The sequence below is a fragment of the Cuculus canorus genome, chromosome 16, assembly GCF_017976375.1.
Source record: "Cuculus canorus isolate bCucCan1 chromosome 16, bCucCan1.pri, whole genome shotgun sequence".
Classification (NCBI taxonomy): Eukaryota; Metazoa; Chordata; class Aves; order Cuculiformes; family Cuculidae; genus Cuculus; species Cuculus canorus.
Window position 1 is genome coordinate 17,453,997 of NC_071416.1, and position 27,535 is coordinate 17,481,531.

General features: G+C 46.2%; 1 protein-coding gene across 1 annotated transcript; it reads left to right on the top strand.

Annotated features, from left to right (window-relative positions):
- SLC13A3 (solute carrier family 13 member 3) lies at positions 1-27,260 on the top strand. The gene is made up of 13 exons (XM_054081208.1): positions 1-133; positions 10,110-10,375; positions 10,718-10,881; positions 15,380-15,446; positions 16,172-16,357; positions 17,277-17,402; positions 19,764-19,859; positions 21,612-21,716; positions 22,729-22,826; positions 24,050-24,162; positions 24,491-24,652; positions 24,990-25,127; positions 25,714-27,260. Exons 1-13 carry the CDS (start codon positions 23-25, stop codon positions 25,897-25,899), a joined length of 1,818 nt encoding a protein of 605 aa, XP_053937183.1. The 5' UTR covers positions 1-22; the 3' UTR covers positions 25,900-27,260.
- Positions 27,261-27,535: the final 275 nt, after the last annotated feature.

Genomic DNA, 27,535 nt, shown 5'->3' on the forward strand with positions numbered 1-27,535 from the left:
CGGTGCGGGGCCGGTGCCGGGGATGGCGGCGCTGGGGGCGCTGCTGAAGAAGGCGTGGAGCGTGCGGCGGGCGGCGGTGCTGCTGTGCGCGCCGCTGGCGCTGCTGCCCGTGCCGCTCAGCCTGCCCCCCAAGGTACCCGCAGCCGCGCGGGGCTGGAGGCGGTGCGGGCGGGGGATGCAGCCAGGGGCACCAGCTGGGAACGCTGGCTCGGGACACAGACCGAGGTCATGGATCAGAGCTCCGTCCCGTGGGTGCGCGGTGCAGCGGGTGCTGACTCGGGGCACGGACGGAGCGTGTGGATCGGTGTGAACCGTCGGGCACAGCCCCGGGGACAGGGCGAGGGCCGGGGCGGCGCTGCTCTGTCCCCCCTCGCCCCTCACCTCCTGCCCCGCACTGTCCGGCCGCCACCAGGGGTCTCGCTGCCTGCGGGGGTTTCCCCGCGGAGGGAGAGGACCGCCAAGGGCCGCGGTGTGCCGGAGCTCCTCACCGCAGCCACCTTAGGGGCATCCTGGGGGTATCCTGACCTTTTGGAGTGAAGAAGGGATATGAACTATATTTGTTGCTTGTACGGACGTTGGGAGGTGTACGGAACCTGTGGTTCAGAGTTAGCTCAACCTAAGTGGCGCTAACGGTACCTGTTGATGATGCTGAGCTGCCTTAGCGTAGATTTCTCAGTAGCTCTCAAAGGAGAGCCGAGGAGAGTGAGGCAAAGCAGCTCCGTGACCCGCACCGCCCAGCGAGGCGTTTGCCCGGTCCTCGGCCGCGCTGCGGGGCGGCCGCTGCGCTCCCTTTGCTCCGGGAGCCGCGCCGGGCGGTGGTGCGGGAGGGGTGCGCCGGGGCTGCCGGTGCGGGCCGTGCTGCGGGGGGGAAATGCAGGGCAGCCACGAGTGCCACCTCGGGTGGTCCTCAGGGGGGACCTTTGGTGCTGTATCTGTAACGGCTTTGTGAGTAAGATATTTGTGTCCCTCTGTAGACATGGAAGAAGCTGATCTCCTGGTAAGTATTGGGCTTTGGCTTGTGTGTCACATTAAGCAACTGTGGCAAAGTTTTGGAAACTGGAGGATTTTTGCAGCTGTCCTGTGTACACAGCTCTTGTGCAGCAGGAGGTCTGAGCCTTGGGTGGAAGTCCACGGGGCAGTGAGGTCACTGGGAATTTTGTGCCAGTGACCTCAGTATGGACAGGATTTCACTCCTGTTCTGACTCAGATCCATTTGAGGGTGACTTTGTTTACACCAGAAAATAAGTGATGTTCAGTACTTAGTAATTATAGAATGGTTCAGTTGCTGTGAGGATGTAAAGGTGGCATTTTCTTCTCTCTGTGTAGTGCTTGTCAAGTGAAGCCTTTATATTCAAGGTAGCAAATAAAAATCCTAAAAAAAATAAAAGGCATAGAATAACCACTGCTTTATTTAGTGGCACAATATGTTAAAAGAGAAAAATCTTTGGATTCCATTTCTCTTTTTTCTCTTTTACGTTTTTGGGTAAGTTCTAAATGGGAATATACTAGAAGCTTGCTCAAAGAGCAGAAAGCACCTTGCACAGCAGGTACTTAATTCCTTTGCAAATTCATAAATAGATAATTATATTGGTACATTCATTTATGCTAGCTAAGTGACTTCAATTATATTTAATAGCATCTTGTTTGACTTTGGCACTTGTGAAATCATGATATGGTTAGAAGGTGAGGAGGTGCATCGTATGCTCAGTGCAAGCTTGTGCTTCAACCACAGAGGGGTTAGTTGAGAGAATAAATCTCAGCTGAATCTGGTGCTGTGGGAAAGGCCTCACTCCAGATGCTCTGTGTACTGTTATGCAGGCTGTATAAAGATTTAGGCATTCGGGAAAGGGATTTATCCATGGGTACTGAAGAAATCTCTGCTGGTATAATGGTGCTGTTCGCCGCCGCCCCACTCTTGCAATGTGCTGGTAGCATGGTCCTGGCTGCGACTCTCAGAGGACCTTGTGCACAGTCCGGTCTGGTCAACACTGCTTTATTAAAGAAAAACTGGTGATGAGAAAGTGGCAGCTGAGAGGGTGAGTGAAAGGAAGGAGAGGTGCTGGCAGAGAGGACTGGCCCACTCGTGTTACTGATCTGTTCTTTGTTTTACCTGGTCACTAAATGCATTACAGTTGGTAGCAGTGAGGCTGGACGGTACCTGCAGTGAGCACGGTCAAAATCCTGATGCTCGCGTGGCTCTTAGCTAGCGCAATGTTTCAATCAAGCCCAACTGCAGCTGCACCAAGTTCTTCCCAGACTGGCACAGGGATGAACTGTAGCTTTGAGCTACCATAGAAAATGGTATCCGTTCGTGTTTAGGGGTCAGTGATTCATCTACAGTTTCAACACAATGTTGTCTCTCACTTGCTCAGCAAGAAAGGAAGCTTGCTGTTGCATCAACAGGGGATTAAGTTCTGAGGTCTGAAGTTTGCTTGGACTGCCCACTGCAGCCTGAGCTGTGGGGGGCTGCAGGAGAGGAAGGGAGCGGGTTACGCTTTTAACCACGGTGTAGAAACACCAAAGGGGAACAAGTAAGGGCTCAGCAGGTGGGGGACCTGGTGGTGTTGGAGTTTGGAAGTTATCCTGGCGCGTGATGGAAATGTGTGCCCTCAGCTGTACCGCTCGGGTCAGGTGGTTTATCGTAACACGGGACTCGAGTCTAGGCTCATGCTCTCCTGGGCAGCCAGGTGGCAAGAGCTGCTGTGAATGTTCAGTGAGACCTGTCTCAGAAGGAGTTCAACTGACGGGGCTCCTGCTGGTGCTACTGTCCCAGCCAGGGCACCTATGGAAAGCAGGCTGGGGCAGGAGTAGCTCCTAGGTGGTGGTGTAGCAACCTTGGTGGTGATAAGTACTTGCACATCTGGAACACAGGAGAGTTGAATGGGCTGGAGAGTCCTGTGTTCCTGCTGGGGTGGTCGGTGTGCTGCCCTGCAGGGTGTTGTCGAAACTGGCAGGAGATGAGAAGCAGTGAGGCTCAGCCCTTGCTAGTCTCAGGAGGAGGCTTCCCTTGTGAGATGGTGTCTTACAGGCTCCTCTTCAGTACTTTCTTGCTCTGGGGATGCTAAAATCTGTTCACCCATCATTTACCACCTCCCCACTGGGATGCTCAGCAATTTTAATCTCCCATGGGATTGGAGCCATAAGGAACTACCTGAGATTTGACTTCAAGGGCAGCGTTTCACTTAGATCTGGAGACCAAGGATATCATGACCTACAGTTGGTATAACAGAGAACCACAAATAGGATGTGGCTTCTTGGATTAATGTGTACTTCTGAGTGATAGCCTGTGGTTTGGGTGCAATGGGTATACCAGTGTAACTCGCACCTAGGAGACATAGGTGTCACCTTTGAGAGAAACTATCCATCCTCTGAGAAAAAAATCCTTTGAGAAAAATTATCCATCAAGTCTGGCCCTGCCTGTTGCTGGTGAACTCCAGCATCCACATCTGCAAGCTACCATTAAAGCTCTTGTCAGTGGCCACCCAACAGTGGTTCTTCTCCGGGTCTCTGTGTGAGTTCCTTCACAGAGCTTCAACGTCAGGGCAGGCACTGGTGCTGACATTGCATCGATAGCCCTTGGTTTCATTTGATGCGATTGTGGAGAGGGAGACTTGCCTTAGTGGTTTTGTCTGCAACCTCCTTTCTCTTGAATAGAGAAATGAAATTTCTGTTTTGTGAGCGGGTTTGCTGAGACCTCAGGGTGTGCTCCCCAAACTGTGGCTGGAACAGTGAGTTCTGTCCATCATTTGAAAGAGCAGAAGGAAGTGCTCTGGTGGAGCCGCTTGCCAGTAAGCAGGTTTATGCACAAGGATTTGTGCGTCACCTCCTGCTTTGGTTGCTGCTGAAATGGCTGAATATTTATCCCGTGAGTGGAAATGCCTGTGACCCCCTCCTGCTCGAAGGGCTGTGAATGATTGCAAAGGGCTCGGACAGGGCAGGAGGGGCTGGAGGAACTGTTCTGCTGGAAGGGGCATGGGGGGCACTTTTAATGAGCTGTGCAAAGAGCTTGTTCCAACAGCTTCTAATGAACTCAATGTCTACAGCCTCTTGGCTTGGTAACAGCTGAGGCAGCCAAATCTGCTAAAAGGAGCTCTGAGCTGGCAAATAGGGGCCCAATGCCTTCAGAAAACAGACTTGACTTCCTCCGTGCCCATAGAGCGATTTAAAATTAACTTGGATGTAATGAGTCCTCACAGTTAGAACAAGGAGACTGTAAGAACATCCAGAAGAAAAATGACATTGCTTGCACTCAGAAGCAAAGAAGAGGAACAAAAGCGTTGCGGAGGAAAGGGGCAATGGAAACATAAGCAAGTGGGATGGTGGGCTGGGAGCAGGATGTCCTGGGAGGTGGAGCGGTCCTGAGCTGAAGAGCGTAGCCAGAGGTAGCAGTGAGGAGAGCACCCTGGCTGGTGAGATAAGTGATTGTAGCTCTATTATACATTTCATGCATGAAGTCCGTCTCCGCTGTGTACGTGCATGTTGATTTAGAAAGGCCAATTTCACAAAACTAGAAGAAGTAATTGGTTAAAAGAGATGGAAGGCAGAACTTCAGTGGGGAAAAGAGGAGTGGTAACTGGAAGTAGGGTGATTATATTTTACCATGTGCACTATGAACTTCAGTCTGGAGAGAGCGAGCCTGGCAAAGAGAAGGCTGGCACAGGGAGGAAGTGAGAGCAGCAACGCTTCGGGGAGCAGAAAAGCTGACAAGAGTCAATATTATTTGGAAGCTAAGAACCATAGAAAACATGAAAAGGAATGTGAAAGAATTCAGGAAGAAAACCTTGGACAGGGTGTTGAGGGTGATGAGCAGTGTTTCAGGAGTGTGGCACAAAAGGAATCTGACCCATCGTATTCTGTTTCCAGATAGACAACACAGAAAACCCATTATTCCATTAAACGTTTTTGTTCTGTCCTCAGGAAAGTGCTTGTAGCACAGTCCTACATTGTAAGTTGTCTGATAATGGAATGTTTTTATTGTAACAGTAACTAAAGGGAAATTAAAGTACTTGCATCAACCCTGGCTACTTTAAAATCTACAGGTTTAGGCAACTTCCATACAAGAATTTTGTAAGAGCTGCCTGAGGATTTTTGTGAACCAATAAACCGAGTACATGTCTACAAGCTGCAAAATAGATGGAGTCACTGGGAATGCAGGCTGCAAGTCAGGCTGACCTAGAGTCCCTCTTGGGAAGTGGATTCCAAAGAAGAGCTCGAGATGGCTACCCGCAGCCAGGAGGGTTAATGTGGTATTTGTGTGCATGGACATATGGAAGTTGGGCAGGAGTAGTGGGGATCTACCAGGCTGCTATTTGCTGAGGTTGTGGCTTTTACCAGAACACCCTTCCAGTCTGGCTTCTACAGCTCAGAAATGGCTTTGGTCAATTGGAGAAACCTCAGAATGAGTGAGGGACCAGAAAACAGATCATGGGGTGAAAGGCTGCAGGAGCTCAGCCTATATCTTTTAAACAATAAGAAGGCAAGGAGTAACTTGATCGTTAACTCAAAGGCACTTCCATCACGCGCAGAGTCCAGATGGGGGTGGTCCAGGTTAGAGCATAAAGGGGAACATATAAGAAGATGCAGAGTGTGGAAGCTGGCAGATTCAGATTATCACAATGTATTTTTAACAGCGAGGTTAATTGATTACAGGAATGGCTTACTGAACTTGTGGTGAGTTCACCACGACTGAAAGCATTTCTTTTTTTCTAATCAAATATGTTCAATCTATCTTAAAACCAGACCCAAAGCCTGATGCTGAAATGGAGATTCAAAAGGGGAGCCCTGTTAACCTCACATGATGTGTTTTAGCTTCACAGCCCACAAATGTTTGAAGTTGTAGGATCTGTTGCTGCCTCCAAGAGAAGGCATAAGCCTCAGATCTCCAAGCCAGAGAAGTTTTCTCCAAGATGCCCATTTCATTTGTCGTTCGTTTTCTATGTGATCTTGGTCAATTTGCCCGCTTTCTCTGAGCTTCAGCTGTCCCATTTTTAAAATAGAGAAAATGATGTTCTGCCAACTACAAAATACTTAAAGAAGTTTAAATAAAAGTGCTTAATAAGCTTTATGTCTTTTTAGCGTAACTCCAGAGCAAAATGTCTTCCCTACATCTCTTGCAGATTGTGTGGCTGTGTTACTGGCTCCCTTCTAGCCACTCTGCAAATATCCAGTGGGAGAAAAACAACTCTGCTGGCAGAAAGGCTGGTAAACAAGGTTTGGTTTATGTCCAGATTACATAACGTTTGCAGGAGCTGGGTTGGTAGAAGTCAGATTCACTTATCTATCGCATTGAAGAAGAGGCAGTGTGAGCAAGATAGCCAACAGCACGGTCAGAGCTGCAACGTCGGAGCAGCTTGTGAGTGAGATGCTAAGAGCCACCAGTGCATTTTTGTTCCGAGTATTAGAGATGGGATGTTCCTTTGTGAAGGTAGTGGGATGGAAGGACTTGAAAAGCTCCAGTTTCAGCCAAAATGTCTCTTGGTATTGGGATTGAGATCCTGGAGGAGTCCTGTCACCTGTCTGCCACTTGTTTGTGTAGGGCGGCAAAGTAATGGGGGAGCCTGTGTGGGGGGGAGGCTGTGATGACCATGTAACATGCAAGGGCTGACGGATCAAAACCAAAGCTTGGCAGCGCCTCTGGGTAAGGATTCTTCGAGTGCTGTGTCAGTCTGGTGGGGAGGCTGTGGCACGGGGCTGCCCAGGAGCTGCCTGGAGCTGGTGGAGAGCAAGGTCCAGCTGAAGCCCCCGATGTCCCTTTCCAGGCCGGCAGTGGGGCTGGTGGCGCCTGCGTGCCTGGGTGAACCAGTTCGCCTTGTGTGACCTATGTTCCCTGCCAACACCTCCTCCTTTCCCTGGGCATTTCATCTGCCCTTCCAGGAGACCTCCTGCTCCCCCCAGCTCTCCTGCCCGCAGGAGACTACCCTGTGGCCTGGCTTCCTCTGCCGGAGCTCAGCAGGTCCCCCAGCATGGAAAATCCCCGGCCCTTTTGGTAGGGCAAAGACAGGAGCTGTGTCTGGAGGGGCAGAGGTTGTTCCCAAGGCTCTTGAGCAACAGGAAGATGAGCTGCCGCAGTCCAGAGCCACTGAGCGCTTCCCTGGAAATCATTAAATGGTTATAAAATTAACCCAATCACAGGACCCGTTTTAAAGTTCGTATGTGCTTCCAAATTTCCCCCTGAACTTTGATAGACTGATTTGGGGGAAAAAAACCACCAACCTCAGGACCGCATGGAGGCAGGAGGCGTAGGAGTCTGATACGGGCACAGCGGGGGATTGAAGGATAAAGATCACGTCGGGGTGATGGTGCTGCGTGCGACAGTGCACACGGCCCGGACTGTCCCTGGGCAGCCACGAACATCTCCCTGAAATACCGTTCTGACATTTGTTAGCATTTATTGTTTGCATACTAACCAGCCTTGCTGGGCACTGGGAGCATTCGTTAATTAACATTTACAAAATATATTGAAAACAAAAATACTTCAATTTAATTTAGAATTTGGTTTGGTTTTTTTTAAATGGTTTTAATTTTTTATTTATTCCGGGTTGTGCTTGCTCCAAATCTAAATTTCTTTGAAGTGGTCTTGCTCCTTTTCTTGTTAAGTGCTTGTCCTCTCTTAAGTGAAGAGCTTCTGTAATATAGGTGTAGTTTATCTTCTTTCGGGGTAGAATAAGTTGGATAAACAATGCTACAGCTTGCTTTTTAAAGCAGTTTGCTATTGATCCATATAGATTTCAAAATTTTGGTAAAATCCTCCATATAGTAGTTTTGTGCCCTGTTTCAGTTTTACCTTACAGTTTTGGCTTTTGATCTTGCCATGAAGGTTGGTTATTAGATTCATGTTTCAATAGAATGTTTTCTGGAACTCCTTCCGTACACCAGAGAATAAGTATCCCTCACTTATAATTAGTTTCCTAAATCTTACTCTCTCTGTTTCATCAAGTCAAGTAAACCCTTCTCTGATATGCTTGCATATCAAGGTGTCCTTAAATGTTTTCAGTTGCTTTACCCTTGTAAAGCAAAATGTGTGTATGTTGAAGTTGACTGTGATGCAGTTTTCCTTGCAGAAAACTGAAGAATATTTTGCCAGTGGGAGAAAAAAAATTATTTGTATAGCCTTTAATCAACTGGGAAAGGACTTAATGACAGCAAAGCTATTTCTTTGGTGTATAAAAAGAATCGGAATGAAGAAAAATTATTAGTTGTTATGGGAATGGAATCACTAATCCAGTGTGCAAACATTTTAAAGCATGATTCTTTATTTTTGCAAAATTTAGCACTGCCAGGTTTGTTGCTGTGCTTGTTTGGAGGAAGCGAGGCCGTGGGGAGCTCATGGGAACTGCTGGGTGCCAGGGCCGAGCCCTGGGAACGTAGTGGGTTTACTTCACAGTATCTTGTACGTCATTTTACTGCGATCTAACATTAGTACTGCAAATGATCTTTAAATGCAGATCTTGGGAACCTCACATGAAGTGGTGGCTCCTCTGTGATTAATGTATCAAAAAATGAAGCAAATTACTCTCAGTTCTCCAATATCTGTGCTTCTACTGCACTGAAGCACTGGAGCTTTACTAGCAGAACTGCTTGTGAGGTACAGAGCTTGATTGCTAAAAGCAAATCAGCATTTCTGTCGTTCTAGCCACTCTTCAAACGCTCACTGCAGATGTATTGAACGATAAGTCTGTATTAGTTTCAATTCACTTGGCTTTATGCGCTTAGCAGGATGTCTGCTTTTCGTAGTAGATTCTGCTCTTTAGCTTCCTCACTAACGGCGGTTGTTCTTTATTCTCAGTTTGTGGGTGTGTTACTGGGCTGGAGTCTGCTCTGGGAGCTTGGGGTGACCACGTCCGGCTGAGCCCTGGGGTGGCTTTTGGCAGGTGGCCAGGCGAGCTGGGGCTCCGCCGTACCTGCTCTGGTCTCTCGTTGCACCCTCAGACACTGCAGCCGAGACCATGTTATCCCAAAAACGCAGCTCCACCGAGTTCCCAGCCCTGGCGGTTCCCAGCCCTGGCGGTTCCCGGCCGTGGCACAGAGCAGATCCCTCATCGCCTTCGCAAAAAAGCCCCAGCGAGCCCAGACCTGGGTGCTGGAGAGGAGGGACAGAGGTGCCTTTGAGTAACAATTCAACCTGTTCAACAAGCTGGAAAAGAGTGGTAAAATAAATAGCTCTGTGGCTTCCAAATGGCTCCTAGCTGTTATTTATAGCGCTGCGGGCGCTCTGCGCCGTGGCTGCTGACAATATCCCCGTTCAGCCGGGCTGTGGCCAAGCCCAGCTCCGCACTGGCCTCTCCGCTGCTCCCCCGGGTCTCTCTCCTCCTAACTTGGAGCACTTCTCCTAACTTCTTCCTGTCGCTCATTATTTTGGCCATGGCTGTCAGAACAAATGTCTTCGGTCTAGTTTGTGGCTCTGGGCGGGTGAATGGATTCGTGCAGCAGTGTGGGGGCGCTGGGTTCCTGCCAGCCTCGCTGAGGCCAGGGCGACGCTGGGCATGGGTGAGCTCCGGGCTCGCAGGAAGCAGCGTGGCCCCCGGGCACTTGATTTACTGATTTCCGTAGGGACTAGGGTGAATTGTTGTGGAATGGTTTCTCACAGATCTCTTGGGAGACTCTGATCCAAGAAAAGAAACCTTTCTATGTTACTCCTGTTGCAGACGAGGGATCCGTGACATCCATCTCAAAGCTGTTTTTTCATAGGCGTGAAAGCACTGTCTGTGGCAACTGGAGAAAAAGCAAACGTATTAAGTGTAGCAGGGTCAGATATTGGGACACCTAAGGGTGCTAGCAGCAGTTCCTGAGGATTAGCACCCTAATTCAATGTGGATGGGCAGTTCCTGCTCTCTGGAGTTTCTTGATGATGCCCAGTGCATTGCCACCCTGCAGCACGTAGGACGTTTAGGCAATCAAGGAGGCTTTGCTGTGGTCCCCGAGGTTCAATGCAAGTCCTGACCCCCTACACAATGTAGAGGGGAAGATGATGCACTTGATGGAAATTATCTGGGAGAAATACTGTATCCTTGAAGGAGTTATTGGTGTATTTTCTTTTCTAAGTGTCTCCAAATGAAAAGACATCTCTGTAATGCCTTGTGTCTTACTTTTCCTCTCTCCTCCTTTTGCAGGAAGGAAGATGTCTGTATGTGATCCTGCTGATGGCCCTGTACTGGTGCACAGAGGCGCTGCCCTTGGCTGTGACAGCTCTACTGCCCATCGTCCTCTTTCCCTTCCTGGGGATCCTCCCATCTAACAAAGTTTGCCCACAGTATTTTTTAGACACCAATTTCCTCTTCCTCAGTGGTTTAATCATGGCCTCAGCCATTGAGGAGTGGAATTTACACCGAAGGATCGCACTCCGGGTCCTCATGTTGGTGGGAGTCCAGCCAGCCAGGTGACTATGGGAGCAGGGGGACCTCCAAGGGGGACGTAAGCTGCAGGCGCTCAGGAAGCGGGCCGTGATGCGAGTGTCTCCTGTCTCAGGGGTTGCCCACGTGCCTTTTCTCCAACTTGTTGAGTTTAGTCGACCTTTGCTGAGATGCCAGTGAAGCTTGAGGAGAATCATTTGGTTCAGCCCTGTATATTTACTCCACCCAGTTGCAGGGTAGTTGCAGAAGTCCTTTTTGCTATTAGTTTTGTTATCCGTGCATATGAGCTTTTCTTCCTATAGCTATAATATATCAGAAAATGTGCCAAACTGAAGAAATTCAACTTTTCCCTTTTTTCTCTCTTCCAGACTAATTTTAGGGATGATGTTGACAACGTCTTTCCTGTCCATGTGGTTAAGTAATACTGCCTCCACTGCTATGATGCTTCCAATTGCAAATGCAATTTTAAAAAGCCTCTTTGGGGAGAAAGACACATCTAAGGATATGAGCAGGGGAAATGAAGAAAACCAAGGTAATTGAGACAGGGCAGTAGGATAAGCCAGCTGAAGTCTGCCCTGCTGCTGTCAAATACACCCCATTTTAATGACTTCAGTGGCACAAGTACCAAGTTTCTTAGCTGTAGCTTGATCTCAGTGGCTTTATTGCTGCGGTGGAAGAGTATTGGCATTTTTATTCTGCCCTTCCTCGTGTCATACAGGAGGCAATGCTGTTGAGTTGTCTGGAAAAGCAAAAAAGTGGTGATGCCTGGGCAGCCTGCTCCCTAAACCTGCTTCTGGCACAAGTTAAAGTCTAGCTGTGTGGACGTGATGGTGATGGGATTCGTAGGGATGCTTTGTTGTGGACATAGCTGGAGGACAGGAGGGCTGTAGAGAATAACACCTGGCCAGATGAGTGCTAGGCGTGTTGCTGCAGGGACAGGCAAGGGGCTGGCCAGGCAGTGAGGGAAGGGCAAGGGCGAGGACAACGGCCCCTCCACAGCAGCACACAGGGCTGCCGTGTGCTCGAGGACAGGTGGGTTTTCTAAATACTTATGCTTTGTGATCTCCCAGCTTGATACTACTGCTTGGTATAGTTTCTGAGCAGGCTGTGGACAGGCTGGGTCAGGTTATGCAGTCCGATAAGGTCTTCCTCCAGCACTCTTTTCAAAAGTCATTTACCAGGAGTTTGGGCTTCTGATAGACCGTGAAGAGAAATAGCAAAACAGAAATGAAGTCATGAAGTCCCCTTTGCAGCTGTTACTGATAGTTGGAACAATAGTTGTGACTTCTTTCTTGTGCTAATTAGTAATTCCGCTGCCCCTGTGATTTGAAAGCAATGCTTTTTTAGTTCCCACTGAGTCCTAAGGCAGAAAAATGAGTCCCCAGAAGAAGACCCAAACGTGCATATTCTAATAAAAATATAATTACGCGTTCATCATTAATGTCTAGCAATCATGAGATATTTGCACTCCAGGTTGCTTTATCACATTTGGTTTATGAATTTTTGACTGTTCACATCTATTAAAATCGAGCCCATTCACCTTCTTGCTAGAATTTCTTTTTTTTTTTGTAGAAGCATTGTCAGTCTGCTTTTAACCTTCTTGACCCCATCCTCTGAAATGATTTGAATGTGTAGTTGTGACTGCAAATACAGTAGAGTTTGGGAACACATAAAATCAAGACCCTCATTATTCTAGATATTGGCAAGCACAAAATTAACATCCTTGGCTCACTATGCTTACGGTGATGAGAAAGCCAGAAAAGACAAAGGGAGAGGCATGCAAGTAGAGAATGAATAAAGTGATGTTTGCAAATATCATGTGATGGAGTGTTGATGGATTTTTCTTTTGAGCTAGAGACTTATAGAAGCGATAAATACACGTGAGGGGCAAATCATCTATAAAATGTAAAACATCAAAATGCAGGGTATTTTGTAGACTTTTTATTTCAACATATGTCTCAAGGTAGACTCATCCTTTTCTGTGATCTTTCTGAATGGATGATAAAAGCCGACTTCCTTGAAGGAAGCCCTAAACCTGAAGTCAGTCAAAAGCGACAAATCTGATGTTACACCTAGGAGCGGAGATGTGAAGGTGAGCTTTCTGCAGGGGATTCCTGTCGGTTGTGTCATCTGCAGTCAGGGCTGGTTGCTCATCCTCAGCTGGGCTGTTGCAGTTTTTTCACAGACCTGATGAAACCTGACTGACTGTAAGAAATGTATTTCAGAAAAAGGTATACTGATCTTGTAGTTTACGTAATTTTTATAATCTACCTGAATTGTAATCTGTTCAAAAAATAAGACAAGCAGATTTATTTGTGAAGGGGACTGTATGTGGAAGCAAACTTTTGCAGTGGCATGTGATAAGGCCGGATGTGCGTTAACTCTGTAGTAGCGTCCAAGAGGCTGAAAAATAATCAAGTGGCTGAATATATACATAAAATGTACATAGTATATATATTAAAGAACATGTAGTGTGTAAAAGCATAAAATTTACTACATAAAATTTTCTGAAGAAATCTCAACAAGTGTGTAAAACCAACTCTGTGAAGGGCTTTGCTTACACACAGTGCCAGAACGGATGTCTCTAGACAGTTGGTGACACTTTTTTGCTGATGAGAGGACCTCGAGGATACAATCGCTATGTCTGTGCTCAGCCGTGTGGGCAGCATGCTATAGCAGAGTAAATATTTGTGTTGTTGATGGCTGAAATTTGGTGTAGGGTTTTGTTCATTTTGATGCTGTTGGCTACTAACACAAGCATGCAGTTAGATGAACTTTGGTGGCTGAAGTCCCAGCTGTTTCTGGTTGATTGAAGCAGGTTTATCAACTGAACACCCACAGGCTTCATTTCAACTTCCAGAATATTTATTTTGGAGGTAGGTTATAGATTCTCTGCACTTCTGTCTGACATCTCCAGGGAAAGGTGTGTCACAAGCTGGAAACCACTGTGCTAGTGAGCCTGACCATCTCTCTTCGCTCTTCCCACTAACCCATCATTGGCAACATTTCATTTCTCTGAGCAACTTCAGTATCTCCAGCTAAACATCACAAGAAAATATTTCCAGCCTTTTTTTCCTGCATAAAGAAGGTTTACTGCAAATTCAAGGTAAATTGCAGTCAGTGCTTGAGGTGTTCATTGTGTTGCAGACCTGGAAATTACGCCTCTAAAGGGGCAGATGGGAAATGTGCATTTTAGGATACTGCTACCTGGTTTGGAGCCTAACCCCAGCCCACCCGGCAGGGTGTGGCCCCAGCACTGCTGCCTGCAGTGCTCAGTGGGTGGAAATATTCCTTCTCAGGGTTTTTCAACTTTTTGGAAGCAATGAAAATGTCATTAAAGCCAAACTTTTCTAGGACGAGCCTTTCTGCCTCCAGAGTATATGAGGTATTTGGGTGAAATGGTCACTGAATTATTTTCATACTGCTCCGTGAGAACTGTGTACAGCCAGGTCCTACCTCGGTGGTCTTCTGACTTATGGACCTGTAGCAATTTTTGGCTCTTTTTTTCAAGTTTCATAGGAAAAGTTTGCTCTGCAGCAGTTCTGGCTTTCCTTTCCGCAGTTCTCTTTTGCAGACCTTCCTGGAGAGGTAACTCACAGATGGTCCTGGCAGGATGGGATGGGAGTTTGGGCTTGGCAGGGAAAACAAATTGAAGAAAGTCAAGAGGCAGAATGAAATATGTCATTGCAAAGCCAGCGCTAGGCTGGAGTGGGATGGCAGTGGTAAGAGGCCTTGGGCTAAGTGAGTTAGGGGATCAACAGTCAGCCAGAGTTAATGTTTGTACTTCTAATTACATGACTTCGTTGCGTCATCATTGGGATGAAAGCTCAGCATGTGTGTGTCCAAGCCAATTAACTCCAATTCGGTAAATTAGCGATGTGTAAAACATGGCTTTGCAAAACTCCTTAGTTCACCGAGATGGAATGAGCTTTGTGTCTTCAGTGTACACATGAGTGAGTTCAGTGACTTTGACCACTGGCCCCTCTCCATGCACTACTTTCGGTGTCCAGTGCGTATTTGGGTAGGAGAGGATGATGGTTCAGACTAAGGAGGGGTTCAAGGAAATCTGGGGACTGATGGGGTGGCAATGGCAGGAAATGGGCTTTGCAGGCAGTGATCTGCAGCACCCAGGGAGGCGCAGGGACCCAAGGCTGTAAAAAGAGCCCTACGAACGGCAGCAGAGCCAGCGGGGGTGGGAAGGGCCACCTGGGCTGAAGGTGGATCAGACTCACAAGTCCTCCAGTCCTGAGGAGGACTATGGAAAATGGGGTTTAATGGCACACCTCTACTCCCGATCTCAGGACATTGAGCCATGAGCCAGAACTACAAATACCACAGGCCTTAGCACAAGATCTGGTAAAAAAAGAGTGATTGCATTGTATTTCTGTGTTTTGATTTCTGAAATCTCCCATCTGGTACAGCGGTGTGCACCTCCCAGTTTACTGCCAAAGGAGCACTGGTTGTTCTGGCCAAAATATGCCCTTTCCCTTACTGCTCTTCAGTCCTCCTTGTGTTCCCTGTGTGGTGATAAGGAGGACAGTAAGGCAGAGCCGATGTGAAATACGCAGGAGGGTCCCTGGGAATTGGGTTCCCCCTGGAGTGGGGGGAACTTGTGTTGGGAACCTCTCTCAGCCTGAAGAGTCTGTCACGAGTGGAGGGGATGATGGGCTTGGGAAAGGTCCTTGCCATTGGGGTGGATTTCAGAGGACCTGGTATGAAACCTAATCCCCAAATGTGCCCCCCTCTTATCTTTAAGGAGTGAATTACGGTGACTTTGAGCTAGGTGTCCGCAGGGTGTGAAATTCTCATCTCTTGGGAACAGATCCACAGACAGGAGTGCTCCTGCTGTGCCTCACAGATACATCAGACCCAACAGTTTTGGTGGCAGGAGGAGCTGGGCTCGTTTACCCTCTCCGTTTGCACAGGCCTCCTCTGTAAATGGCAGTTGTTCCCTCTGTTTCTCTGTTTGGTTCAAGGAAAATTTTCTAGATGCTTTGAACTGTTTTAAAGTCCTAATCTTTCTTTTTCAGCATCTTTACAGCAGAATAAACTTTACACTGTACCAACTGAGATGCAGTTTCTGGCAAGTACTGAGGAGTAAGTTAACTATAAAGTTTGTATTAGAGAGTTGAGAGAGAAAATTATCCCCTCAGCTAGACTAAGTTATAGGAATGTGAAATTCAATCATTGAAATGTTTTGATTATACCAAGTGTCCCAATCACTAGCAACCTGATGATAGAAACCCTCTTCTGTGTGTATAGTGTCCCTCTGTGGGTCCAAATCATTGCAGAGATTTTCCAGCCACTCTGAAATGGTAGCCAGAGGTGTCTCCTGCTGGGGAATTGTGCCTTGGCTTTCTTACGAACATCAAATGTGTGAAGCCAGTGATGTAAAACCCTCCAGGATTTACACACTGGCGATGGTCCTACTTTGATAACAACGATGGGGAAGGAGCATCTTTTCAGGAACTGATGTTTCTTTCCTCTCGGTGCTATCAAATGTTACGGGTTTTTTTCCTTTTAGCAGTCCTGTGGCCTTTATGCCAAGTGTCACACGTTGCTGAGGCGCTGGGCAAGGCACCCGCAGCTCCTTCCGGCGGGTGCTGAGGGTGTTCTGCCCTCTGCGAGGCTGCTGGTCCCATGTGGCAGTTCACTGAGCAGACCCCCCCCCCCCGCTGCACAGGGCTGCTAAGGTGTCCTTGAGGACAGTGTTAGCTTGGATTTCTAAAAACTGGGAATTTTTCTTCTGTCAAGGCTCTGAAGTGGTTGCACTGTATTTAAACCAGGGCTTTCACCGGATTCTCTTTTGGACTATTTTAAAGCAAAGATCTGACGGAGGAGAAGGAGGTTACCAGCGATGCTTTGTCAGACTTAAAGAAGGAGGAGGAATACAAAACAAATATTTGGAAAGGTTTCCTCATCTCAATCCCGTATGCAGCCAGCATCGGAGGTACAGCAACGCTGACAGGAACTGCACCGAACCTTATCCTTCTGGGACAGCTGAAGAGGTATGGGAGGCTATCCTGGAGAGCCTTGTAAATCCTGGAAAATAGAGGCATGTTCTCCATCCTTGTAGGAAATTCCCTTCTGTGCCGAGAACTAGTTTGGGAAATTTATGCCCTTCTAGAACATTTTGGGAAACTCTCTGAGCAAATGAAAGCAGAGAGTGGTTGCATCAGGTTTTACTGTAATCAGGAGATTTTCAGCCTACCCAGCCAGGCTGTCAGCCAGACCGGTGCATGTGTGCTTCACCTTACTAATGCTCTTAATTCCATTGAATTTGATGTGATTTGACTACACGCTTACAATTAATCTCATAACTGTTTTGATGAAACAGGACGTGTAGTGTTTTGTGAGCTATTATATCTTATGCTGTATGGTGGAAAGGAAAGTAAGGAACCCACTACTTCCATTTTCTTAGTCATAAAAATGCCTCCTGTGTGTGTAGGAGCAGAGATTTGTGCCATCCTACATGCCCAAGGCATTTCTTAACTTTGCTGGCCTCCATAAGCAGTATGGTCGGGCTCTCCTGGGCTTTACAGCACCCCTGTGAGGTTCATGTTCAGATTCTCCAGCAGTTCTTGTAGCAGGGTTTAATCCTGAGTGTTTAGGAGTATAATTGTATGGAAGTATCAGCTCATCTGGAGAGAGATTTTCAGATCTTCTCTTGCACAGTTGGGTGGGTGAGCTGGGGGGCTGGGTGGCCTGGAGGGTTGTCCCAGCACCATGGTCCCCAGATCTCCTGGTGCCCAGGTAACTGCCAACACCCCCCCCCCCCACACACACACACACACAAAGGAATAGTCTTTAGATGCAGACTGGCAAGTCTGTGGGACATTTTGCTGCTGATTTCAGATGTGTATGTACCCTTAAATTGAAGGGTTGTTTTCCCTTCTTGCATTAACTTGATTTTTCCCATTTGCTTAGTTATTTTCCAGAATGTGATGTGGTGAACTTTGGTTCTTGGTTTATGTTTGCATTTCCTTTAATGCTGATTTTTCTTCTCCTGGGATGGCTATGGATCTCCATCCTGTATGGAGGAATTAACCTGAGGTATGTTTATATTCACTATACGTGTACATAGTCCAGCTATACCAGCACTGTGAAATACCTGTGCATCACAATTCTCATACCCAAATTATGCTATCTCCCAGGATCGCCTCCTGGGCGATGGAGAGTTTCATAACTAACTTCAGAATTCTCCTGTTATAGCAAGTTATCTATTTTTAGGAAGCTGATATTAAGGTTTTAAAGATATTTCATAGTTACATACACCATATCTAACTGTGATACATACGGGTGCGCTGCACGTACTATGCATTAATTCAGTTGAGCACACAATTTTTAAAGGTTGTTTTACTGCCTGACCTAAACCTGTGGAGGTCAGTGGCAATTTCCATTGACAAAAGGGAAAGCAGGATCAGACTTTGAAGACCAGCACTGAAATTGTGGTTCCCTTGGAACCAGTAGCAAAAATCTTCTAGAATATGAAGAACCAGGATTTGTTCCTGGGGCAGAAACTTGTATTTGGAACAGAGTACTCCACAACAGGGCTTAATTTTACAACAATGTGTTAATCTGTAACTGAGAATAACATGTTTTTCCCTAAATCTTTGCTGGATACGTGCAAGCCCTTAAGGTGGCTGCAGCATTGCTATGCTGGTCCGTTTGGAGTCTTTTTTTCCCCTCCGACACACTCATAGTAACAAACTTGTAGTCTTGCTTCCTCCAGGGACCAGACGAAACTTCTAGTATTTAGAGAAGTCTTTAATTGTTATTTTGAGTTAAAAATACAAATAGATGCAGCAGGGGCCGGGGAGGAGGAAGACCAGGTGTCCAAATATTTACATGGTCTCAGACACAGGAAGAAAATCAATGGGAAAGTTTCAATTCAGAAAATGCCAAACTCTGGTACTTAAATTGCTCACGGGGCTTCAGGAGAGGCTCGTGTGCTGCTGTGGGATGCTCTGCCAGCTCGCAGCTGCTCAGACCTGCACCGCTTGGCGTTGCGTGCCTGGCGCTTGCGTGATGCAGAGCCTGAACGCCTGCGTCCTGCAGCGAGGATTGGGGCACGGCCCCGGCGTCCTGGCATGGCCCGGGACGATCGGGTGAGGGAAGAGGTAGCTGTGCTGGCGAAAGCCTCGTGTGAAAAGCAAAATCGCTCTGGTGGTCAGAGAATGTGATGCTTTTTGTTTTGTTTGGCTCATCCCCATCAGCGCAGAGCCTGGCTTCACTGGGATAGCTGGGCCAGCACCGATACCAGCATTCCCCCGTGGCGAGGAGCCTCGGAAGACACATTGCAAAGCTGAACAAGTACAGCCGAGGTTCTGCAGGAGTTTGTTGGGCTATTTTGACTGTAGCAACTCAGGGATAGTGGCTGGACTTTCTATTTGGGAAAATCCTTGGCGTCTGCATCACAATAGAGGCAGATGGACATCATTTCAATAGCAGGTCGGCTTTGCTTGAATCCAAAAAGACGTTAAAAAGCTTACGTATGAGCTGGCTGAGCTGAGATAATGCTGCTGTCAATAACAACCCCCCTAAAAATAAGAAATGAAAGAGCCAAGTAGATCTAGTTGAGGTTCACACATTTCTGAATGATTAATCATTCATCTATGTAGAAGATGAAGCCACGATGTTGCTTTGCAACAGTGACTGAATTAAAGAAGCACGGGCATCACAGAGCTAGATGGATGCATCTGATGCAGAAAGTTGGGTTTTTTAGATTTAATCAAGATCACAGGCAGGATTAGGAACAGGGTTCAATGGCATGGGATAGGAGATGAGGTGCAAGATATGAATGTATCATTTGTATGCACATACTGTAGCGGATCAAACAGTGTGCGCGGTCAGTGCGGCTGGGTAAGAGGCTTAGCCAGGAGCACATTAACATTCCCGGCCATTTAGAAATTCCTCACATTTTTATTGATCCTCAGCAGCATCCTGGGATCAACTAAGAAATTGCAAGTGACTTGAGAATTGAAGGGACAGATGGATTTTCCGTGTCACCCTCTTACTAGTTGTTCTGCCCAAGCAGGTAATTGCTGGAGATGGGGAAATCCTGCAATGTTAGGACTTATTTTGACAGTCACAGCCCGTGCTGGAGGAAACAGTTCAGAGTATGAATGGGAGGAAACCTGCTGACCTCTGCAGGGTCTCCTTTGAATGAATGCAGAGAGCAAGGATATATAAAATAGGGCTTTATTGCCTCTGTCTGCACCAGAGACTTTCATCACAGATTGAGCCACCAGAGATGTGGGATCCTTTGAAACTGGCAGAGCGACCACTGGAGAAATGCACAGTGCTATGCATGTACTGCGTTAGAAAATGCATCGTTTATGATGCCATGTCAGCATTAAACTATGTGTCAGTTATGGTAGAGGCATGTAAAGATATAACTGTGTTTCTTGGCAGGGGCTGGAAAACAAAAAAGTCAAATATAAGAGTGGATGCAGAAGCCCGAGCCAGAGAAGTGATAAAGGAGGACTATCAGAAACTCGGTCCAACAAAGTAAGTCATAGAATTGGGACTGAAATGAAAAAGAAATCAAAAGTGTTGGAAGTGTCTTAAGAGTGAAGAACTGGAGGAAATGGAGTTTTTTATAAGAAAAACAGATGTTTCCACTCGGAGTGTTTGTAACCTGCTGAAGTTTGCTTTTGCACAGTCCAGCCTCTCCACCACCTTCTCTATTGGGAATAATTGCAAATAGCAGCTTGTATTCAAATCTTCCAAAGTACAAAGTTGGTATTATAGTATGGATTCATGCTGGGTTGTTTAATTACTGTTTGTAATTTTCTACTGCAGGAACAAAAACAATCCTGTGAGCATTATGTACTAACCAACACAGGCTGAATTGTGAAGGTTTGTGCATACCCGTTGTGTGAAGCAGGGAGCATTTGTTGAGGAGGCTGATAAATCATAGGGATCGTGGATATAAAGAAAGCTTAATAGCTACTCAAAGAAAGTATGTGGAAAGAAGTCAGATCCATGCCGCAGAATGTATTATTTTTGCTAAGAAACTACTCCAACCTTATTAGTCAGGTGAAGAGAGAACAAGACTCTGTTAGCTACTTATTGTAGTTTCTCAAAGATCTTATCTTCTGGGAAGAGCTTGGTGCAGATTGCAATGATGGGAGTTGTATTTTGGAGAAAGGAACCAGCAGAAAGAAACAGGAATTTTAGACTTGTGGGAAATGCCAAAAAAGGGGGAAGTAGGAAAAGTAGAGTGTCTCCAAGGATCAAACCTTAGGTATGTCCAGCCAGCCACAGATATTCTGGGCTGTGAGGGCTGGTGAAGGTTTTAGAAACTGTAGGTCTTACCATGAAATGGTCTGTATTTCTCCATCTGTAAAATAATATTTTCATACTCATGGCAATGCTGTGAAGGTTCAGCGATGTTTATGTCGTGCTATTGACATTGTAATTATTGCTGTTGTGTAGAAAATAGAGTGGTTCTTCAAAGGCAGTTGTCTGTGCCTGTGTTGTAAATTAAAGAAATTGGTTTATTTGTTCCATTCAGTACATTATCGAGCAGCCTGCAAAATGTCTCTGAAAGAATCAAAGTCTCCCTTTGAGGTCTAGGAGTGAGCAAGTGCATTAAGCTGTGCTCTACCAATCTGATTAGCAACCCCATAACTTAAAATCAGTGCAAGTGGCCTCTTCTCGATGGTTTCAATGCCCTTCCTTGTGCTCAGAAAGATTTTAAACAGTGTTTTGAGGCATTGTCTTGGTTAAATCTTGACTCCACTAGATACTTAGTGAATGATATTTCTTTTTATCCTACTGTTTGTCACGTGTCTAAGGGATACTGTTTAGATTTTAACCTTGAAGTTTGTTCCTGCTGTGTCATATCTGAATCTTGGCTGTCCTTTTACATTGCTTGAACTGGAGTGAAACCATCGCTAGCTGACCGTGCCTCAGGGACATCCCAGAGAGCAGCGGTGAGAGGAACGATCATAAGAAGCTGCTTGGCCATTCCTTTCTGCCACTGCCAGAGAGCTGACCTTGCATACGCCTGTTGTGACATCTGGTCTGGGCATTCCTGATGCCCATCTTGCCTCTCCTTACTGTCTTCCAATGAGATATAGTTGCCGGTGAATATCAATATTTGCAAATGTATTTACAATCTATGCCAATGTTTCACTGTAGAAAACCAGCCTAACTTCTCACCCCCGCTGCTGCAGCCTGAGCTCAGTACTTGTCCTAGCTTGGATCCACCCCTTTGCAACATCAGCATTTTAACCGCATTTCTTTTCATTTTAGGTTTGCAGAACAGGCAATTTTTTTCTTCTTCTGCATGTTTGCAATCATGCTTTTCTCCAGGGATCCCAAATTCATTCCAGGTTGGGCAAGCTTGTTTGCACCAGGGTAAGATTTTATTTTCATTTCACTGTCACATTTTTCGAAAAGTATTTCCAAGTCATTGAAGTTCCTGGGTCTCTGATTGCATTTCTTAATGCTATTACTTAGGTTTCCTGGAATAATTAAACTGAGCTTCAAGTAGCAGAGACAGCTCAATTGTTTCTGTCTCCCAGAGGAGGTACATGAAGCCTGGTGGGAAGCTGGTATATGTCTGAGCCCATCCTTAGGGTTTTAATGTTGGGAATTCTGTTTATAGCTACATTTACAGTGAAATATTGAATTCTTTATGCAATCCATTGATTTCATTGGAGGTCTGGAGACTGAAGAGAGGTGGCAGGAGCTGACCTCAAGTGCTGTCCTCTCTGTCTGGCAAATATATCTCCTCTGTGACATCCATACCTTGAGAAGAACTGATACAGAATTTCATGAATGCTAAAGATCAGAGAGGGTGTTGTTATTTCTTAGCAGAAGATCATTTCATAAATTTTTTTTTTCTTTAAATAAAGCCCTGGCTTAACAGGTGATTCCTTAATACAACAAAGTATTGTTATGGACTTTTTCCTCATCAGTTAATAGCTCCTTACAATCAACGACTTGCTATAGCTCTTTCCTGGATGGAGCCTGCCTTTCACCTTAGCATCTGAGCAGTTTGCAAAGAGCTTCTGTAACTAAGATTGCCTGGGCTCTGCATCTCTTCCTCCCTGCAGAGAGCTGAGAAAACTTGTCTTCACAACCCGTCATGGACTGACCATGACTCCAGAATCAGAACGGCCAAAGCATTGGTGTGGTGAAGATTAGATCTTGGTTTTCATGTTCGTAGGGCAGCTTTTCTAGGAGGTTCTCAGCCAACTGTAGAAATGTGACTTGTCAGGGAATTAAAAAGAAAACAACTGTGAACAACGAGCGCTGTTCAAACCTGATGGAAACTTGTAATCTTCTTTGGTAAATCCCTGTTCTCATAACCTTTGTAATTCTACACACTTGTGCTTCTTACAAATGTTTCTGCTGCTTTGGACAGGTTTATCTCAGATGCGGTTACAGGAATCACCATTGTGATTATATTGTTCTTCTTCCCTTCACAAAAGCCTTCCTTCAGGTGGTGGTTTGATTTGAAAGGTGAGTAGGAGTCCTTTCTGTGCACGGATGTGCTCTTGCCTGTGGTCTGACAGAGCAGGCACAGAGCGAAAGCCAAGACTGTCCACCCATGAACCCGCCCCAGCCCACAGCAGCTGCACTGGCTGTCTGGAGCAGCGGGGTTGGAAAGTGCAATTTGATCATACAGAGGCTTTTTTTGTGAAGTGCCAGAAGTTTAGCAGTCACTGCCCTGCTGCCGATTGCAGGAGTGACCCAGTTGCTCACTGAAATCGGTGTTGATTTACCATAGCAGACCTGATTGTGAAACAGAGGTTTGGTTGCTGACTCCCAAACAGCCTCTGTCCCTCAGAGGAAGCATGAACATCTGAGAGGGCACAGCTGAGCAAGTTGTCCATACTCAAAAATAGCAGCTCTTTCTCAGTTCCTGAAGCAATTTAGGATTAAGCTTCCAAAGCCCAGTCTCTCCAGCAGGTTTTGGTGCCAAGAATCTTTTGAGATCTTGAGTCTGTCCTCTTGAGTAGCAATGAGATACAAATTTTAATTCATAAGCCACTTGGAATAAGAGATTGTTTTAATGTGGAGACGCAGCTGATGAAGGCCCTTCCTGGATGGTGCAGCATCACCTGGGGTCTATGGGAATGAAATACCAGCTGTTCTGAGGCTTGCACGTTTGTTGTATTGTCCATAAACAGAAAGATATTTAGTCAGGTCTCCTCTGGATATGCGTTCCCTTGTTCAACAGAAAATTACAGTCCCGTTAGTGCATCCTTCCAGAGCTCATTTCATCATATATTAAGAGACAGCCTCTAGGGGTGATGAGCTCTTTGTTATAAAACTCCCTGGCTATTGAATGGCAAGTGGAAAAGTAATAACATTAATAAGTCAAATGGTAGAAAATGTCTTCCTTCCATAGACTCCCATTAGTTGAGGACAATGTTTATGTCTGTTACAGAAAGATAATTAACCTGATATTGAATATTCCCCCCAGAAAGCCTCAGAGAAAACTTTGTGTGCTAGAGTTTATTTTCTTTTCTGCTTTTTTTTTTTTTTAAGATCTGATATTAAGTTAAACGATCTTGTAATTGTCTAGCTTAAAAAACTACATGTGCATATTTTAACCATCAGCAACTTGATAGTTGGTGAGCCTCAGCACTGGTGTCAGGCTCATGATATCACTCTGTCATATGATGACTGATGTGTTCCTCTTTGGGTGGTGCTTGACCTGGGGTTCTCTCTTCATCTAGCACCAAACACTGAGACACAGCCCTTGCTGACTTGGAGGAAGGCCCAAGAGACAGTGCCTTGGAACATCATCTTGCTGCTTGGAGGAGGCTTTGCCATGGCAAAGGGCTGTGAGGTGAGGCCCTCTGCAGATACCACGTTGCAGTCATCCTGCCCAACAGAGTTGGATTTTATCAGGGGTTCTCATTTCACCCTGGGAAATTTGCATCTGTGGAATGTCAACCCTTGAAGGATAGGTTTCTTAGCTCCAAGTGACAACAATGCACAGCAGATAACTGAGGAGGTTAAGAGATCTTGCAACTCCTTTCAAACTGCTTGCTTGTTAAATAACCCTGAGGACACTGCACAGAGGTGTTTGTGAGAGGCGGAGAAGGTTCTATGTAGTTTGCGGTCCCTGACAAAGGAGCTCCTCTCTCCAGCTTGTTTGCTCTCCCCTTCTGCAGGAGTCTGGTTTGTCTGTCTGGATAGGAGGCCGTCTGCATCCCTTGGAGGGTGTACCACCACCTGTGGCTGTCATCCTCATCACGATTGTCATTGCCTTATTCACGGAGTTTGCCAGCAACACAGCCACTATCATCATCTTCCTGCCTGTCTTGGCAGAGCTGGTAAGGTAGTCCCGTGGCAAGAGCAGCCGCTCCTCTGCTCCCCTCCTCATTCCGTCCCTTGGATGGGCGGATCTGGGTTGTGTCTGTGCTGGGTCAGGCACTGTACAGTTCTCCTGCTCCTGGGCTTCCGACACTTTGAAATCCTTGGGAGAAACAAAGCAAGTGCCTATAGCATAACGTGGACACAGAAGGATAATAATCCTTCCCTTGTTGTTAGTGAGATATGTGACGATTTATCACAGAGTGTCTGCACAGTGCACTGTTTGGATTCTTTGATATATTTGCCTATGACTCCAAATCCTCCAAGTACTATTTCTGATCCTTTCTGTTTTTCAAGGCCATTCGTCTGAAAGTAAATCCCCTCTATTTAATGATACCAGGAACAATAGGATGCTCCTACGCATTCATGCTACCAGTCTCAACACCTCCTAACTCAATTGCGTTTTCTTCTGGGCACTTAATGGTCAAGGACATGGTAAGTTCTTTTAGATACAGAAAGTGCTGTAAACAATAAGAGTGGACTTTTTGGGAGTGTTACCGGTTCAGCATGTACTAAATGAAAGACAGGTGTATAATACTCTTCTCAGCAATGCTGGAAGGCACCGGTGTATGAAAAGAGCCTGTATAAAGTCTGACCCTGTGAAATTTGGAGCCACCGGGGGCTCCAAATGGTGACAAAGCTGGGCTTGAATGTGCGAGACATCTCCTAGACCCTGCTCCTGTTCCTGCCAGTGTCAGCAGCTCAACTTTCATAGGTTTCTGGGCACAGGAAAAGTTCCCCAGTGCAAAGAGATAAAGCTTAGGAATAAAATTAGGCTCAGACCCAGTTCCTGCTCAAATTTCTGAGGCTAAACGGATGTTAATGTTTTTGATGGATCAAAGCTTGGTAAGCATCTGCAGAATGGCCTTTGTAGCTTAAGAAAGCCTGCTTAAGATGTTGCTAATATTAACAGCAGTTAAGCCTTCCATTTTTATAATGTTTATGTTTAGATAGCTTCATGCTTCACATGCTGTAGATTTCCAGTCTAAACTCAACAGTTGTCTTTGTATTTCTTTCGTAGGCAAGAACTGGGTTGCTCATGAATCTTATGGGAGTTCTGCTTCTTAGCTTGGCTATGAACACCTGGGCCAAGAGCATCTTCCAGCTGGGGACCTTCCCTGCATGGGCCAACATCCATGCAGAAAATGCCACTGCACTCTTGACAGCTGTAGAAAATGTCACTTTAAGTTCTCTAAATAAAATATGAACAAAGCCACCCCCAGGGAAGGACTCACTCACTTAGGACTTGGGCACTGGAATCGTCAGAGTATGCACAGGAGGAAAGCCATGTGGCTGTTCACACTGTATGGGACCCTCTGGTTTAATTTTATTTTTAGAAATACTGGTCAGTATTGCAACATCCATTGGTTATTTTCTCTGGAGATCTCTCTCCACCTCCGAAAGGTACCGGTCAGACTCTCCCAGAGTCCGTCTGCCATAGGTGGTTGTTAACTGGACAATCCTGTAAGTGTCAAGCATCTTTGGGTAGATGCCTCTTCCCTCGTGGAAGCTAGCGAGCTTTGCTACTCCAGCTTTCGATACCCTACCTCATTTTGGAGAGTAGCCCTGGGAACAGGGTGGAGGCAACTGGATTATTTATGTACAACCCAGTGCGAGTGAGTGAACCTGGTGCTGGGGAATGCAGTGGGGTTAGGTGTTTCTAGCAGGCTGTGAAGGATGGGCTCTGATTACCATCTCATGAGTAATTCTCTCATGGAGGATGAAGACTATTTCTTCAGGTTTGTGTGTGAAGCGGTGATTCAGGAGATGTATTGGTAGGACTTGGTGCGTTACTCCATGCTTTGGAAACAGGAAGGCAGCGGTTTGTTTCCAAATGTGTTAAGTGTTTTGAAAACCTGGGACAGTAATTGCTGCCTGGTTCTTTGCACTGAGTACACAGGTCGGGGTTTGGAACCAAATTAATTTCTGATGTAACTTTGGACACGGTTGGTGAATGTGGCCGGTCAGGTTTGTGAGAGTGACTCGCTTGTGAGTGATCACTGAGTCACAGGTCAGTGGACAGGTTGCATTGGAATATTATTGACTTTTCTGAAAAATAGGCTTTGATTCTTAATATCTTTATAAATCAGATTGCTTGGGTACTTTCAATGAAAGCATTGCAAATTAACTGTGATTTTAATCACCACTTTATCTGTTTGGTTTTTTTTTAATTTTCTGTGGGAATCTAAAATATTTAATTTAACATATCCATCATTGAAATAGGTAGACTGAAAGATGAAGGATATGATTCTTGGTTTAGGGAGGGTGAGTGACTGGAACCCTGTGGTGGGACAGATTTCCCTGACAATGCAAAATACTGGAGCTGGCAAGGCAGACTGGCCCAGGGTAGGGATCGGCACATCCCTCCTGTCCTGTTGCTAAATCCTGAGGCCAGATGGGAGAGCTGGCAGGGCGATGCTCACCAGCCACAGCTGCTGCTGTGGGGGGTTACCCTAGGGTCGCGTGGTAGGTGAGGACTCACAGGGGTTGAACCGAAACTGCCAAAACCAAATGAATGTGGAACTTTGATCTGTCAAATTAAAAAAAATCTTTAATTTTCAACAAAATCCTTAAGTTCAACAAAATTTAATGATTGTGGAAAACATACAATAAAGCATATTTGATAGCATGTCACGTCGTCCTGTTTGATTGAGAAGAAAAAAGCAAAGCCCGAGCCTTCCCGTCCCCTAGCTTCACCCCTCAATTTGTGCAGTGGTTCCCCAGGAGGAGCAGGAGAGCGTTGAAGTCTCTCATCTCACCTGAGCAAAGTGGAGCCCGGTTAAGCAGAAGAGCAATGAGGCTGGCGAGGCTCCTAGCCCAGCATCTCAGCAGCCCCCCTTGCT